Here is a 14,973-nt window from a genome sequence, read left to right on the forward strand (position 1 = left end):
CAAATGATGATACTTATTTATTGGAAACATGATTGGAACTAAATAACAATACCATTCAGCAAGTAAGATAAATTTTGTTTAAATATTGTTGAAAAATATAGGTCTCATCTACAATACTTAATAGAATAAAAGCCCTGTAACTTGATTCAAATCAATAATTTGGAAGAAACAACATCAAAATTTCATTTTTTTATATTTTCAATCAAAACGCATCTGTGAAGGATCTTTTTTTCAGACTTTCGGACGTTCGTTATTTTCTTGTTTATAAGAATAAAGTACAAAAAAAAATTCTTGCGATATAAAATTCCCAACTTTTGTCATTTTGGTAGAGTTTATATCGTTATTTTTATAAGAATAAATCATCATATAATTCGTTTATTTTTTTATATATTTATATATTGTACGTGTTTTTTCTCTCATTAATCACCTTTAAAAAAATGAATTATTGCTAATTCATTGATTGTCGATTTAGTACTAATAATAAATCCTAATGTCTGCAACGTAATAAATTAGTAATTTTATGTAACAATATAACTTTACTAAATCCGGTTGACAACTTCTTTATATAATATATTCCAGAAGCAATTGCCTTTCTCTCTGCTGTGCTAATTTTTCTTCACTGCAGAAATTATGTGAAGTAAAAAAATTTGGCTTCATCTACCCAAGTAGTTGTAGTTGTGTGTAAGAGAATATTAATGGTATACGTTGAGCACATACAAAACGTGTAGAGGGAAATTGAGAGAGAATGAGCAAAAAAAAAAAAAAAAAAGGAGTAAAAAAAGATGGGGAAAAATAAGGGGGGAAAAAAGGAGAGAAATAACCCAATGTTAGTATGTGTAGTCTTAAATACAACACAATCATACCAGTAATAAAATAATAATTACTTTTAAATAGAATAATAAAAAAAATATCAAATTGAATCCAAGTTTTCACGTAAGAAAAGAAATACATCTATAATAACAAACAAAACAAAAAAAACCGAAAATATGAAGCAAATAATCTCAATGCATCAAATGGCCATTACACTGAGTCTATTATTCTGGTACTACAGTCAAGAAGGAGAGTCCTGCTGGTCGAAGAGTGGAGTTTATGGTGAATATCGCGTAATTAAAAAGTCAGATTCCGACGGAAAGAAACTTGTTGTGGCCATTGGGGAGGATGCACATCTCACATGTAAAACAAATGCTCCTTGGAAAAAATGTGTATGGAAACCTCCAAGAAATGGTGTTCGACAGGTAATATTTATAATATCCCTTTAATCCACCATTATATTTTAATCGTGTTATTAAATAAATAATAATTCGTTCTGATACATTGACCTAAATCAGCTTTAAATAGGTCATGAAAAAAAATTGCAAAACTTCTTCCTTTGTCATCATGTATTTTATATAATGTTTTATCAAAATCAATTATTATATAAGTTTATTTATTCCATTATATGTATGAATGGTTTTGCCAATACACATATTGCTGCTATTTTCTGAAAATGACGCTTCAGACATACATATATCAAATAATATGATGTATCATCAAATAGTAGATCGTATTTCATACGAAATCCACAGTATTAAAAAAGTTTAAAGAAAAAAGTTGAAAAAGAAAATATTCTATTAGAATAAACTTTAACAACTAAAGTGTTCTGGCGGATATTTTAAGCACTAATTAAACATATATATATATATTTGATATGCACTTATTAGATGCTAATTTATCAATGTCGTTGATATGGAAATCCTTTTTGAATAATAACACAACTTAAAATTCTAAAAAAACAAATTGTTTGCATATTCTAATATTTGTATCATCTTTTTCTTATATGTTGCATATAGCTAAGGTGTCAATTTTTTCATGGCCAGTCCACGAGAATTAGCTGTCCCTCATTCCCAGAAGTTCAATATAATGTAGATGCCTCAGATGATGACGAATGCTCCATAATTGTACATAACATAGAGGAGGATCACGATGGAGCCTGGAAATGTGAGTTTGATTTGGATCTACCGGAAATTGGTCAAAAAGTTGCTGTTCATGATCAAGTGAATTTAGTGGCAAGGAGTTGGAGGTACGTGGGTTGAGACTTTAAGCAACTGGGCAACTCTGCTAACTTACTTTTATCTTACAGATATCTTCGATAAAATTTGATGTCTTTTTAAAATCTTGGTTTTTTTCGGTTTTTTGAAATGTGTATTCTTTTTTTATGTACCTAATACATATATGTATAGTTGTTTGTGAATTATTTTGAAATATATCAAATGAATTTATGTTTACTAAAGTATTCTGCTTACTTATTCATATTTCCTCCTGTTTACCTATTCGTAATACATCAACTAATTAGTGTAATGACATTAATTTTTGAAATACTCCTCTGAAATTAACAATTTAGAAAGCAAAGCGCCAATAAAAATAATATTTTCTTCTTTTAGCTACTTCTGAGTGATGTAGTTTTAAAAACCCTCGACTTTAATAGTCGTTTAATTACTTAAGAAAAATCAATTTATAATATATGAATGGGTAATTTCAATACCTTAGAGAGTATTTTTATTTATATATTTAAAAAATAAATTCCTTTAAAATACGTTCTCAATAGGTATTGAATAATTAAGTAGAGTTGATTGGTTGACCCATTTATGATATATCCAATACAACCTTTATATTGAATCCTTCTAATCTTGAAGCAATTAAATTACTACAAGAATTCTTCTTAACATATAACTCTACCAAACTTTTTGTTAATTAAAAAAAACATAAAATGTTATTCACATATTACGAATAGGGACAATTAAGTCATTTATTTTTACCTCTGCCAATTACTTCATTGAAAAAATTGTGTTTTTAAAAAATATTCATAAAAGAGATATTTAAAATAGTGTTGTGACTAGATAAGTTATAAAATTGGCTTGAGTTCGTAATATTTTGAATTTGACTAAAAATTGCAATACTTGGAAATTTATTTAATTTTGTGTATCGGAAGTTGCGTAAATTTCCAGATAATGCAATTATTATTAACCAAGTACATCAGAAAAAAAGTATGACATCACATATGAAAGGGTTCAATTGGCCCATATCATAAATAATTTTATGCATATTTGACCTATTACCAAGCTTGGTTAAATAAGTTGTAGGTTATTTTGTATATTTATACATTTTTGTTTTAATCAGCTATTTTTTTAAAACAAACAATTCATATTTTGCTATTTTTTTACTTTTATTTTTTGGTATTTGTATTTGAATTGATGAATCAGAAGCCAGTTTAAAAAATATTTCTGCAAACGTTAAATATATTTGTGATAAAAAGATCACGCTTATTATCATAAACTTTTTAACATATGATCTATATTTCATATATGTGACACACAGATAACAAAAACTGAACTCCAGCATGTTTTTCGTATTAAATACAATGTTTAGTTCCTGCAAGGAAAGAAAATCAAATCATCCCTCATGAGGTATACATAAGTACTTTTTGCGATAAAAAAAGGCTGAAAACCTTTTGGAACGATCTATCTGAATGTGCATAGCTTCGCACCCCATTCGTTCATAGAGGATAAAATATACTTTCTGGATATTGATGTGAAACATATTTTACTCGGCAACATGAATGTGGTTATTATTCAAAAAACTCACAACAACAATTATGAGAAAGAAAAGAGTAAAAAGAAAAGAAACCCCGTTACGCTTAAAGAAATAATAAAAAGAGGTCTTATTGAGTTAGCAACTAGACTATGACGAAACATTCTTAGTAAAAATTAAATATCTAAATAGTGTAGAAAAAAGCTTTTGACTTGACTAAACATTTGATATATTCTGATTTGATCTCTAATATCTCTGAGTACACATCTCTTTCTGAGAATCAAACTAATTTAGTCGAAATTTTTGCTCCATTCAAAAATCCTAAGTGATATAAAAGGAAAAAGTGAATACTTAGTTTAACTCTGTTAGAGAACAAAGATACAAATATAAAGCATGTGGGATATGATTTACGCATTATACGCCCTTAAATTCAATTAATTTATTTTGATGATCGATAATACTAAAAAATCACAGGATTCGTCTATATAAACAAATGACAGACTTAGATAAAGTCACACTAAACCTACTTTGTAAGCTAAGGGTTAAAACGTATAGCAAATATGGTTCTAATACAAAGTAAACTTTAATTGTGAATTTCAGAGTTTATATAATGGCCACGGAAAAAATAATATTGTGTATTTTTAAACTCTATGTCGATTGGTTTATAAAAACATGTGAATCATTATAATATAGCTTTAACAAACTAAGGATCCCCTTAACCTACAACATATTCTTTTTGTATCTATTCTTGGAGGTATACATAATTTACGTTTACAAATAATAATCAAGGCAGTGAAGCTTGAACTTTTATTATTATATAACTACATATTTTGTACAAAAAAGTTTGAAGCATTGACAAAGCGTGCAAGATTTTTGAAAAAAAAAAGAAAAAAAAACAGCCAACCTTAACATTTATTTTTGTTATAAAATAAGCTATAACTATCATTGGATGTAAAAATGACGATTTAGAAAGTTTTTTGTTAGGCCTTAATTAATTTTGAAAGATATAAAAATATTTATAGTGGGATTTATATAATCATCAAGTAACTTCACTTAAACAATATGTAATATCCATTTATATTTTATGCATAGTGTATATCCTAGATATATTTTCATGGCAGGTATTGTCAAATGTAAATAATGTATACACATATATATATTTACAATATTTAAAGGTTAAACCCTCTGCCTTACTGCATGATAACCTGCACGCTCAGCCTAAAATAAAAAAACAAAAAAGAGAAAATATTAGTTATGTTTGCAGTAACAAAAAGTTTTTTACCTCATGAAGTTATGTATTTCAAAACCATTTTATTTATTTTGATCTTAAATACGTATACACTATTCGTAAATGGAGACTGCATATGGTATGACCAATGTGGATTTGATCCCAACGACACTGTCAAATCATTTTCTCTCAATTGCAAGTATGAGGGAGTAGCTAGTAAGTTAAAAAAACATTATCATGTTGTTTTTTTAAAATTTATAAAGTTATTTTTATATAGCGAAGGCAAAAGAAAAAGACTTTATCGATATTCTAAGACTTACTTGTCCACATTTAGAGGCAGAAGCTTTAGAGCAGGGTCTTTGCTGCTCAATTTCACAAATGAAAGATCTTCTCAGCAATTTTAAAATCCCAGAAATAATGTTTGGAAGATGTCCAATTTGCTTGATGAATTTCAAAAAATATTTTTGTGACATGACTTGTCATCCTGGTAAATATGTATATGCTTTAATCAATTATGAAATATTAATGACATAATTTTTAAAGATCAAAGTAACTTCTTAAAAATAATAGAGACTGTTAAGCTTCCTTCAACTGAGATTGAGCTTGTGAAAACAATTGAATATTCAGTCAATGAAGACTTCATCAAAGGAATATTTGACTCTTGCTATGAGGTGAATAGTCCACAGACTTCATCAAGAGTAATGAAATTAGTATGTGGCAAATGGGGGGATAAACTTTGTACTCCTCTCAGATGGTTCTCATACCTAGGAGATAGAAGTAATGGACGAACTCCTATTCAAATAAATGTTAAACCTTTAACAGAAGGAGGACATAGCCCTACAGTACCTCATTGCGATAGTAGCAATGCCACAGTTCAAGTAACAGAGAAATATTTCAAGGATATTAAAACAATCTTCAAATAAAGAGAATGAGTATTCGGAATTAAAACAGAATTTTTTCAATGAACCTATTTAGCTATGTATGCTTTAAACTTTTCCTTCGTGTCATTAATTCCTGAATACTTATTCTGTCAACTAATAATAATATTGAACTCAAAGTCTTGTGCATGCCTTGACTGTAAACAAGCCTGTCCAAAATTAGATGCAGACGAGTATAAAGAAATATTAACACTCAAGAACGAATATATGAACTTCCCCCTAGCATATTCAGTTTTAATAGTAATCCTTTTGCTAATATTATTGGTTGGAATTTTTCTAATTGCTATAAAAATCAAAGCCAAGAATAGAATATCAAGTGAGACTCAAGAAGAATCAAGAAAAGAGTCTATAGGCTGGCTTCTCTTTCAAACATTTTTTCGAAAGTATGTTTTACATCTTTTATAATTTATTTATAGAAATGAAGATAAGTCAATATTAAAATCACTTTCCATTTCAGGTTGGGATATTTTTGTTCAAAATATGCTGTGTATGTACTTATTTGCAACGGCATTATATTTATTGTTCTCAGTAGTGGAGTATTTTGGTTGAAAGTTACATCTGAGCCCATTGAGCTATGGTCATCAACTAATTCACGCTCTCGAAAAGAAATGGATTTCTTCAACGAGCATTTTGAGCCTTTTTTTCGCACATCTATTCTAATTATAAGACCCTCCAATGAAAGCTTTCTTCAAAAATTTAAATACAATAACTTGTATGGAAAAGAAGCTACATTTAGTGGAATCTTCAGACAGGAAATGTTTTATCAAGTCTTAAAATTACAAAAAGAAATTGAAAAAATAATTACTGAGGGTATTGTTTTAATATTCTAAAAACTTCATACTCCTTCTATACACAATAAAATGTACAATTTCTAGATAAAATAACACTTCAAGATGTATGTTACAAGCCTTTAGCTCCGGAAATTCCATCTTGTTTGTTGCAAAGTGTTTGGAACTATTGGCAAGGTTCAAATTCATCATTCAATTTAAATATCACAAATGATAGGGGACATCAAGATACATATTTGGATCATTTGACAACTTGTGTGGAAAACCCATTTACTATTAAGTCATCCACAGCAATGGGTCAAAGTTGCTTATCGAAAGGGTTTGTGCCTCTTGAGGCAAAGTTTGTTATGGGAGGCTTTAAAACAGATAAAAGTCCCGAAAGTCTTGACTCTGAGGATATACTTGCAAGTAACAATAATTAATAAATTAATTTATTGTTAATGACTATGATTAATTAACTTACAAATTCTTATTTTAGATACTAGTGCGTTAATCATGACTTTCCTTTTACAAAATCATATCGAAAAAGACCGCGTGGAAAAGGCTATAAAGTGGGAAAAATCATTTGTGAAATGGATTGAGTCAAATTTAAAGAACTTTCCTCTGTTAGACATTGCATTTATTGCAGAAATGTCTATACAAGATGCAATTGAATCAAATAGTCATGGAGATGTACTTGTTGTGATCATCAGTTACTTTCTTATGTTTGTATACGTCTCATTTGCACTAACAGATTTCAGGAACAAAAAATATTTTGGGATCACACTAGCCATTGCTGGTATTTTTATGGTACTTGGTTCGATTCTTTCAACAACAGGGTTATTTGGTTTCATTGGAGTTAAAGCTACAATGATTATATTTGAGATTGTACCTTTCCTTGTGTTAGCTGTTGGTATTGATAATATATTTGTACTAGTTCTTACTGCACGTAGGAAATTATTGTCATTGGAAGGTCGAGAAATGGAAGTTGATTCTCTTATAGGTAAAATTTACATTATATTTACATTTTATTTTATTATTATTTTATATTATTTGCATCACAGGCATTACATTAGAAGAAATAGCTCCAGCTATGCTGATCTCAACTTTAACCCAGACATGTGCATTTTATTTGGGGACTCTTTCGAAGATGCCTGCAGTTGTTACATTTGCTTTATATGCTGGAACATCTCTATTAATCAACTTTTTAGCTCAGATCACAGGGTTTATAGCTATACTTTCACTCGATTTGAAACGAATAAAAAGTAAGAAACTTGATTTATTCTGCTGTTTAAGTGACAAAGGTGAAATAGATGTAGATAATCCAAAGTCAAGGTTTAACTACCAAAAAACTATTTCTACTTTTTTTGAAAAATACGTTAGCCCCATGCTCATGAAGAAACTGACTGTGAAATTTTCTGTCATGGTACTCATTGCTATCACTTTATCAATTACTTTAGTGTTTACACTGAATATACCAGTAGGTTTAGATCCAGAATCTACAATGCCCAAGGGATCGTACGTAAAGAAGTATTTTGAATGGTTGAAGCTTTACTATTCAGTCGGACCTCCTGTTTATTTTGTTGTAAACTCCACAAATATGGATTTAGCAACAGTGAAAAGCCAAAACCGAATATGCGGAAGTGCTGGGTGTGACCCATATTCTTTTCAAACAGCTATGAAGCTATGGAGTACAAAACCAGACTTGACAACTTTAGCTACGTCTGGACAATCCTGGATAGATGATTATTTTTCATGGAGTAATGACTGTTGTATGGTTGATTCTCAAGGAAAGATTTGTAGTGATAAATCTCCAGACTACGCATCTTTATACTCATACGATTATACTGATTATGATTCATTACCCCAAGATATTGCGTGTACACCCTGTTCTGATAATTATAGAGTGAACGGAAGTTCCTTTAAATCTCTCTTACCTTTATTTCTACATGAAAATCCTAACGAATCTTGTCCCAAAGGTGGAAAAATATACAAAAAATCTATAGATATCAAGACAAATAAAGTTTTATTTTCAAACTTTATGGCATTTCATACTGTTCTGCGGACATCAAATGACTTTGTTCAAGCAATTGAGTCAACTCGAATTTTATCTGATAAATTTGCTAGGGAAAATAATATAACCTCCTTTCCATATTCAATATTCCATGTATATTATGAACAGTATTTAAGCATGAAAACAGACACCCTTGTCTCCATCGCTTATGTCTTGTTGACCATGCTATTAATATGCTGGTTTCTTTCTGGAAAAATTGTGATTGGTTTATACACAGTTACATTTGTAAGCAGTATTCTTATTCATGTAACAGGTTTCATATCCATGCTTGGTATACAACTAAATGCTATATTAGCAGTTAATCTACTAGTTGCATGCGGAATATCTGTGGAAATATGTATTGGATATCTAACTTCTGTGATTATGGGGAAACGATCTGCAGAAGAAGTGTATAATGATCAAGCTGGAATACTTATGTCCGGGATTCATATTACAAATCTTATTGGAGTCTCAGTTCTTGGGTTTTCTCAATCGAATATATTTTTTTATTATTTTTTTACTGTTTATATATCAATTGTGGTGATTGGATTTGTACATGGGTTAATTGTCTTACCCGTTTTACTCTCATTCTTCTATTAATACGTATAATTTTAAAAGTTTCTCGTTACTCATGAAATAAAATTTATACTTTATATTTTGTTTTCTTATTTATTACGTTGAATATAGACAATAATTAATTAATTAGTATTATGTTGCCATAGGAACAATTTTATGTGTGCAATTTCTTGAGGTATTAAACTGAACAATAAAGCAATATTACTTATTTGCCATAAATATAAGCATTAAAAATTTTTTTTCTGTAGGTATAAAGGGTTTTTGGAGGGCTTCCAGTCATCTACCTTATTAGATAATTGATCACTTTTTGACGTTCCAGGATCCACTGGATGGGAACCTGAGTAGGGTAAATAGGTAAAGAGGTCCAAAAGTCTATGAGATGGAAAGTTAAAGAAGGACTGAGGAGATTTGTCACCCTTAGTCTGATAAGAGGATGCTCCACCAGAGGAAGGAGCTCCGTAATCGGTGCTTGGACTACTATAGCTTGAATAAGATGGCTCACTTGGTGGTCCATAGCCTGAGGACGTTCCTTCAAAGTCATGAGCAATGTTAGGAGCGCTATAGTCTAAGCCTAGGAAGATATAAGCTATATATGATAAATTTGATGTATCAATTAATGTTTTTGAAATGAAATATTTACCAATTTTAAAAAGGAAGAAGAGAATTACGATGAAATAGATGGGAATCAAATTGATGGTTATATCTCCTGATGTTACACTCAGGAAGTTTCTATACAAAAAAAAAAAAAATTATTGACTGCACTTGGTTTACTTATACAACAAAATTGAGTGAATTAATGTTTTATGTACATATGCATACAAAAAAGTTACCTGGCTATAACGTCACTCAACTCTTCATCTGCTGCTGTATAGGCAATATTTACTGCAAGGATAAGGATCCAAATATGTGCCTGAAAATATGTACGTCACACAATTAGCTTTTGAAATATAGAATTATTGCTTTAAATTTTGCTAAATAGCTATTAGGTAAACTTTGAATGAATACATTATAAGTAATATAATTTTAATGAAGTGATCACTGTTTCTCACAATATACTTAATAATAGCACAACACATAACTTAATGAAAATTTACCTTAGAATGAAGCATTATTCACACGAACTCGTTTAAATTTCAACTGCTTATGAAAATTAAAATATAACAAAAAGATAACTTGCTTCTATTTCTTCATTAATTAAGTAAAATAAAAAAGGGTTACGCTTTTTATCCTTGATGTCTATTTAACAAATAACAGAAGAACGAACATGTGACTTTACATTTCAATGTTTAAATGTGGTTAATTTAATAATAATATTTGACGAATACATACAGTACCATTTTTTCTGCCTAAATAATGAAAACACAATAGCTGACACTTATTAAATGTAGTCTTTGAGGTTGATTAAGAAATCTAAGGAGACATATAATGTACATTTTTGATTGTAGGGATCTACGTCTAACCTTGTATTTCTTAGCATTAATAATTAATTAAGTTAAAGAGAAAAAAGTTCACATAGAAAAAAAAGTTTCTTTTGAGCAATCTGTGCGTAAAGTTTGAGATTTTTTACATCTCTGGAAGAATAGAATAATATTTTTTTTTCTAAAAGTTAGCCTTCTAGTTCAAAGCAATGAATATTTATGTACATGTCATTATTAAAGAAACTTTTTATAACTTCTTTTTGAATATTTTTACAATATTACATTAAATTTAAGAAGTGTTTCTTTTAATGATATGGAATATTTTCGAATTTCTTATGATCCTGTCACATCCTTCAATCAACTAAACTAATAATTTTTGTTTTCCGGTTTTTAAATAAATAATTTTGTCAATCAAACTCTAAATAATATATTTTCCTCACATATACTATACAATAGTATCTCCATGCACTTACCAATCTCCATTACATCACTTAACCTTTTCTTTAAAAAGAAAAAAGGGGAAAAAGGCCCAAAGTTAACTAATTGTTGGCCAATTACGTAACATTCTCTCCAATTATTGGATCATTCTTTATTTAACACTACAGAGAAATTTAAAAGCGCTTATTCGAGCTCAACAAATCAACATTCAGACCACAAACGGAAAGTATTAGAAGAAAAATCTACAGTTGACAAAAAATACAAAGAAACTATTGATGTTGATGAATTGCTACAACACATCACCAACTCATATTATTTTTTGTCTGTTGTTTTTTTTGTCCGGATCGCTAACTTACTAAATTCGAATTAAATCTTGTTCAAGACTGAGTGAACATATTCCTACAATTGAATAACCAGGGAGAAAGGTTGACGTATTTGTGTGAGTAAATTTTTTATTTAGGGTCTTATTCCCTTCTCTGTTTTAATAAAATGTTATGAGATGCAATTAAGTTTGCTATGAGCCTAATTCATTCCTTCTTTAGTATACATATATATCAATAAATTAATTGAAACAAATATTGATCTATATAAAACTTTTATACATGGCATAAATGCGAATATATTTTACTAATATTTTGTACAAGTACCGTGTGTACAATAAGAAAAAAAATCTCCTTCGAAATTTCATGTGTGATAATCAAATGTTCTAATTATAAAGGAGTAATTGATTTTACTTGTAGCAATTTGGAGAAAATTAGTCGTATCCTACATCAAAAAAATATTTTTGTATAACAGGAATAAAATGTAATATATAAATGGCAATTTATTTATTTATTTTTTGTGTACAAAAAGGGTTAAGATTGTTTAGTAGATAAAGATATCTAATTGTCAAGACATAAAGAAAACTTTTATGCAAGTACCCCGAAACAGCACAACTATCCATAATTTAAGTAGTATCCATGTTTCATTCTTATAAGTATCCAAATGTTGTAATTCAACAGAGAAAAATTCCATTTTAATTTGTCCTTTTGTTTCTTTAGAGCATCTTTACATGATGTTATCATTCCAGAAATCAGCCATATTTAAAAAAGTATAAAAAATAGAGTTGTTTTTGGAATAAAAACATTTACTCCTATAGAGTAGTTTGATTTATTTTTTTTATTTTAAAGGCATTAGGTTAATGTTGCTTAGATTGTTTTGAAATTGTCTATTTTGTTTAATATCTACATTTCATGCTTAGATTTTGAGAGTAAAATGAGTGGCATTCATGCTTTTGTTCACTTTTTCACGCTTGAACGGAAAACATCTTTCAACGGCATTTATTTAGTAGTTCTCTTCGCTCCTTTTTTATTGTTCATCAATGACATTTTTTACAACAAGACCTCAATTTTTGCACAAATGTAGTTGACCACGAGTATATCCCCCCCCCGTTACAACAAACTTTATACTACAAGAAACTTATTGAAATACATTTACTATCGAAAATATTTTATAATTTTTTTTCTAACGTTTGGTTCTAATTGGTCAAAAAGAGAAAATATTCCCATTACTTGCATTTTTTACAATATGTCAATTTGTCTGCTCGTAAAAGATATATTACCCATAATAACAATTTATGTTCCCAAAATCATTAGAAATGGTCAAGTTATTACTTGGAGTAGTCAAAGCAGGTTAAATGACCATTAATTTGAATTTTTTCTGATCTTTTTTCGATAAAAAAGCCTCTATAACTTTAGTTCATTTTATATAGGTATACTAAACTATTATGGGGTAGTTTAGTTGAAAATTATTATTATAAAACAAGATTATAATAAGGTAAGCATAAGAAATATGAAGACGTAACTAGAAAATATTATTATTATTTTTTTTTTTTCAATGATTAATCTTTCACATATTTCCTAATTGATTATTTATCTAAATTTTGAATAAAGTAATAAGTGCTAGTAATTTCTATTGCACAAATGTTTTTAAATTAAAATTTTAAAAGAGTATTTAAAAGATTTTTTTTCGATGATCTTCGACCACTTGGAGGATAAATTGGAGTTGTGGTTGACCACAACTATGACCACTTAATGAGACCGACTCAACGCTCAATAGGATTATTATCTAATTTTAAATGAATGATAGTATCAAAAGCTTGTCGGTAGTTATTTTGATCATTCCATAAGTCAGGATCGTCTCTAAAAAATCACTTGGCAGTGAAGACTTTGAAACAGTTTCATAGATTTTTCTCTAGCAAATTTTTCCCTGTTTATGTATATTAATTCATTTGGAAGGGTTTTTTTGAGTTTCTGTACTCAAATTTTCTATGGCCTTCATTATCCGTCTTTTTTATTCTGAACTTAATCCACTGTCAAACAATACTAATCCAACAAGTTTCTCAGACAAATAACATAAGTGCTTGAATATTTTTTTTACGTCGAAGTTCGATATGTCTCAATTAATGGAGGGATTTTATTGAATTCAGGGCATTATTAGATGCACTTAAGGCTTGAGGTGTAGCCATCCAGGCTCGGAAAACATAATCTCACTATAAACACAAAAATATCGAACAATGCTCGTTCGCCTATCTCTGTTAATTTGAATTGTGATCGAAACATCCAAATTTTTAGGCAGTATAAAACTTTTGATAGATATATGGCGTGGTGTATAGCAACCAGGTGATATAAATTTTACAACTCGAGGATGTACATCATCAAGGAATATATTTACCAGGTTAATGAATTCTTTATAGCCATATTGAAGAAGATTTGTTTCCATGCATTTCTTCGCATAATCAAGGGTCTCTTGTCACACATGTTCTAAACGATTAGCTAATTCATGATCTTCAATGCTAGCATCACACCTATATTATTAATGGATGCCCATTTTTCTAAAAATCTTTTGAACATCAGGGGAAGACGTAGGTCCAAAATATGACTGGAATGGTGTGCATGTAAACCCAAACTATGGTGTCTACATGCGAGAGGTAAAATATTTATCCTATTTTTTTTTTTATAGAAGTACACAGGCTCTAGCTGTCCTAGCCATATTTGAATTTGTTGTGTCAAAGTACATGCATTGAATTTGATCACGTATTTTTCGTCATTAATAATTTGAACTAAATAGTGTGTTCAGAAATTTTTTATCTTAGTTTAAAATAAAAGAAGGTTTAAGTACACTATATTACACTCTATTATTATAGAGAGTATCTTTTAATAAAGATTGTTCAATACTTAGAGCTTCTTTAAGATTTTGGACGGGAGCGGACAAAAATTTGTCAATATTAGGATGCTATATTTCTATATATATATATTGGAAGGATTGGCTGACTATTGAAAAATGAAGTGTGTTCTCAAACACAAGAAGGCACACCATGTAAGTAGTAAATTTGATTCAAATTATTATAATTGTTTTATTAGACATAGTCATTATATACTTCATACATGGAGATAAAACTATTATTTTCTTGTTTTTTACTTTATTGAAAAGGCTGTGAAGGGTTTGCAATATAATATCCAAGCATGCAAATGGTAAATAGTAGTACTTATATGCTTATATAATTATACTAATTAGAATAGTAATTAACTAGAAAAATATGTTTATTGACAGCACCTTGTGCTTTTCTCAGAATGGTTTTACACTATCCAAATGGCATAAACGATTATCTTTTATCTCTCGTAGTCCTTGAATAAATGGATTCATGTCATTGGACTCCAGTCACACAAAAAGTCAAAAGTATGACTCTATTTCATGACTTCAGTACGCATATCTAGTAGAATTTTAATGATAAGTAACATGTGTCATATAATATTCAGAAAAAATAAAAGTATTTATTTAAATAGATACCATTCATGTTTCAGCTATGAAAACGAATATCACAAATAAATGAAATAAGCCTTAAAACAATTTGCTTATTATTGTTTGTCATGTAAAGGAAGAAAGACTGATATTTCAATACAATAAGGAAATAAGGGGTTGGTTTTTTAGATGCAATTATTTTAATTGG

The 14,973-nt window shown here is 29.1% G+C and overlaps 3 protein-coding genes across 5 annotated transcripts; 2 read left to right on the forward strand and 1 right to left on the reverse strand.

Annotated features, from left to right (window-relative positions):
- Window positions 1-838: 838 nt before the first annotated feature.
- On the forward strand, window positions 839-2,258 carry LOC121114684 (uncharacterized). The gene is made up of 3 exons (XM_040708718.2): window positions 839-1,235; window positions 1,830-2,059; window positions 2,120-2,258. The coding sequence occupies exons 1-3, from the start codon at window positions 987-989 to the stop codon at window positions 2,130-2,132; spliced, it is 492 nt and encodes a 163-aa protein (XP_040564652.1). The 5' UTR covers window positions 839-986; the 3' UTR covers window positions 2,133-2,258.
- Window positions 2,259-4,525: 2,267 nt separating this feature from the next.
- LOC121114686 (NPC intracellular cholesterol transporter 1) lies at window positions 4,526-9,206 on the forward strand. Of its 2 annotated transcripts, none has more exons than XM_040708719.2 (8): window positions 4,526-5,011; window positions 5,073-5,282; window positions 5,339-5,673; window positions 5,854-6,116; window positions 6,191-6,543; window positions 6,609-6,929; window positions 7,000-7,503; window positions 7,565-9,206. In XM_040708719.2, the coding sequence occupies exons 1-8, from the start codon at window positions 4,822-4,824 to the stop codon at window positions 9,151-9,153; spliced, it is 3,765 nt and encodes a 1,254-aa protein (XP_040564653.1). In that variant the 5' UTR covers window positions 4,526-4,821; the 3' UTR covers window positions 9,154-9,206. The 2 variants fall into 2 exon arrangements, with proteins under 2 accessions (XP_040564653.1, XP_040564654.1); XM_040708720.2 differs by having other exon boundaries at window positions 4,830-5,011; window positions 5,059-5,282.
- Window positions 9,207-9,209: 3 nt separating this feature from the next.
- On the reverse strand, window positions 9,210-10,339 carry LOC121114687 (uncharacterized). Of its 2 annotated transcripts, none has more exons than XM_040708722.2 (4): window positions 10,224-10,339; window positions 9,960-10,039; window positions 9,770-9,858; window positions 9,210-9,700 (listed from the first exon to the last, which is right to left on the reverse strand). In XM_040708722.2, exons 1-4 carry the CDS (start codon window positions 10,236-10,238, stop codon window positions 9,357-9,359), a joined length of 528 nt encoding a protein of 175 aa, XP_040564656.1. In that variant the 5' UTR covers window positions 10,239-10,339; the 3' UTR covers window positions 9,210-9,356. The 2 variants fall into 2 exon arrangements, with proteins under 2 accessions (XP_040564656.1, XP_040564655.1); XM_040708721.2 differs by having other exon boundaries at window positions 9,210-9,715.
- Window positions 10,340-14,973: the final 4,634 nt, after the last annotated feature.

Source organism: Lepeophtheirus salmonis, chromosome 3, assembly GCF_016086655.4.
Source record: "Lepeophtheirus salmonis chromosome 3, UVic_Lsal_1.4, whole genome shotgun sequence".
In the NCBI taxonomy this organism is placed as follows: domain Eukaryota; kingdom Metazoa; phylum Arthropoda; class Copepoda; order Siphonostomatoida; family Caligidae; genus Lepeophtheirus; species Lepeophtheirus salmonis.

Bases quoted from the DNA above. Each gene is read 5' to 3' on its own strand.
- LOC121114684 (XM_040708718.2), top strand. From the start codon at position 987: ATGAAGCAAATAATCTCAATGCATCAAATGGCCATTACACTGAGTCTA. The intron at 1,236-1,829 runs GTAATATTTATA...TGTTGCATATAG, and splicing joins CAAGAAATGGTGTTCGACAG to CTAAGGTGTCAATTTTTTCA.
- LOC121114686 (XM_040708719.2), top strand. From the start codon at position 4,822: ATGTTTGCAGTAACAAAAAGTTTTTTACCTCATGAAGTTATGTATTTC. The intron at 5,674-5,853 runs GTAACAGAGAAA...TTGAACTCAAAG, and splicing joins GTAGCAATGCCACAGTTCAA to TCTTGTGCATGCCTTGACTG. The intron at 7,504-7,564 runs GTAAAATTTACA...TTTGCATCACAG, and splicing joins GGAAGTTGATTCTCTTATAG to GCATTACATTAGAAGAAATA.
- LOC121114687 (XM_040708721.2), bottom strand. The intron at 9,859-9,959 runs GTAACTTTTTTG...TTTTTTGTATAG, and splicing joins TTGAGTGACGTTATAGCCAG to AAACTTCCTGAGTGTAACAT. The intron at 9,716-9,769 runs GTAAATATTTCA...TATCATATATAG, and splicing joins CTTCTTCCTTTTTAAAATTG to CTTATATCTTCCTAGGCTTA.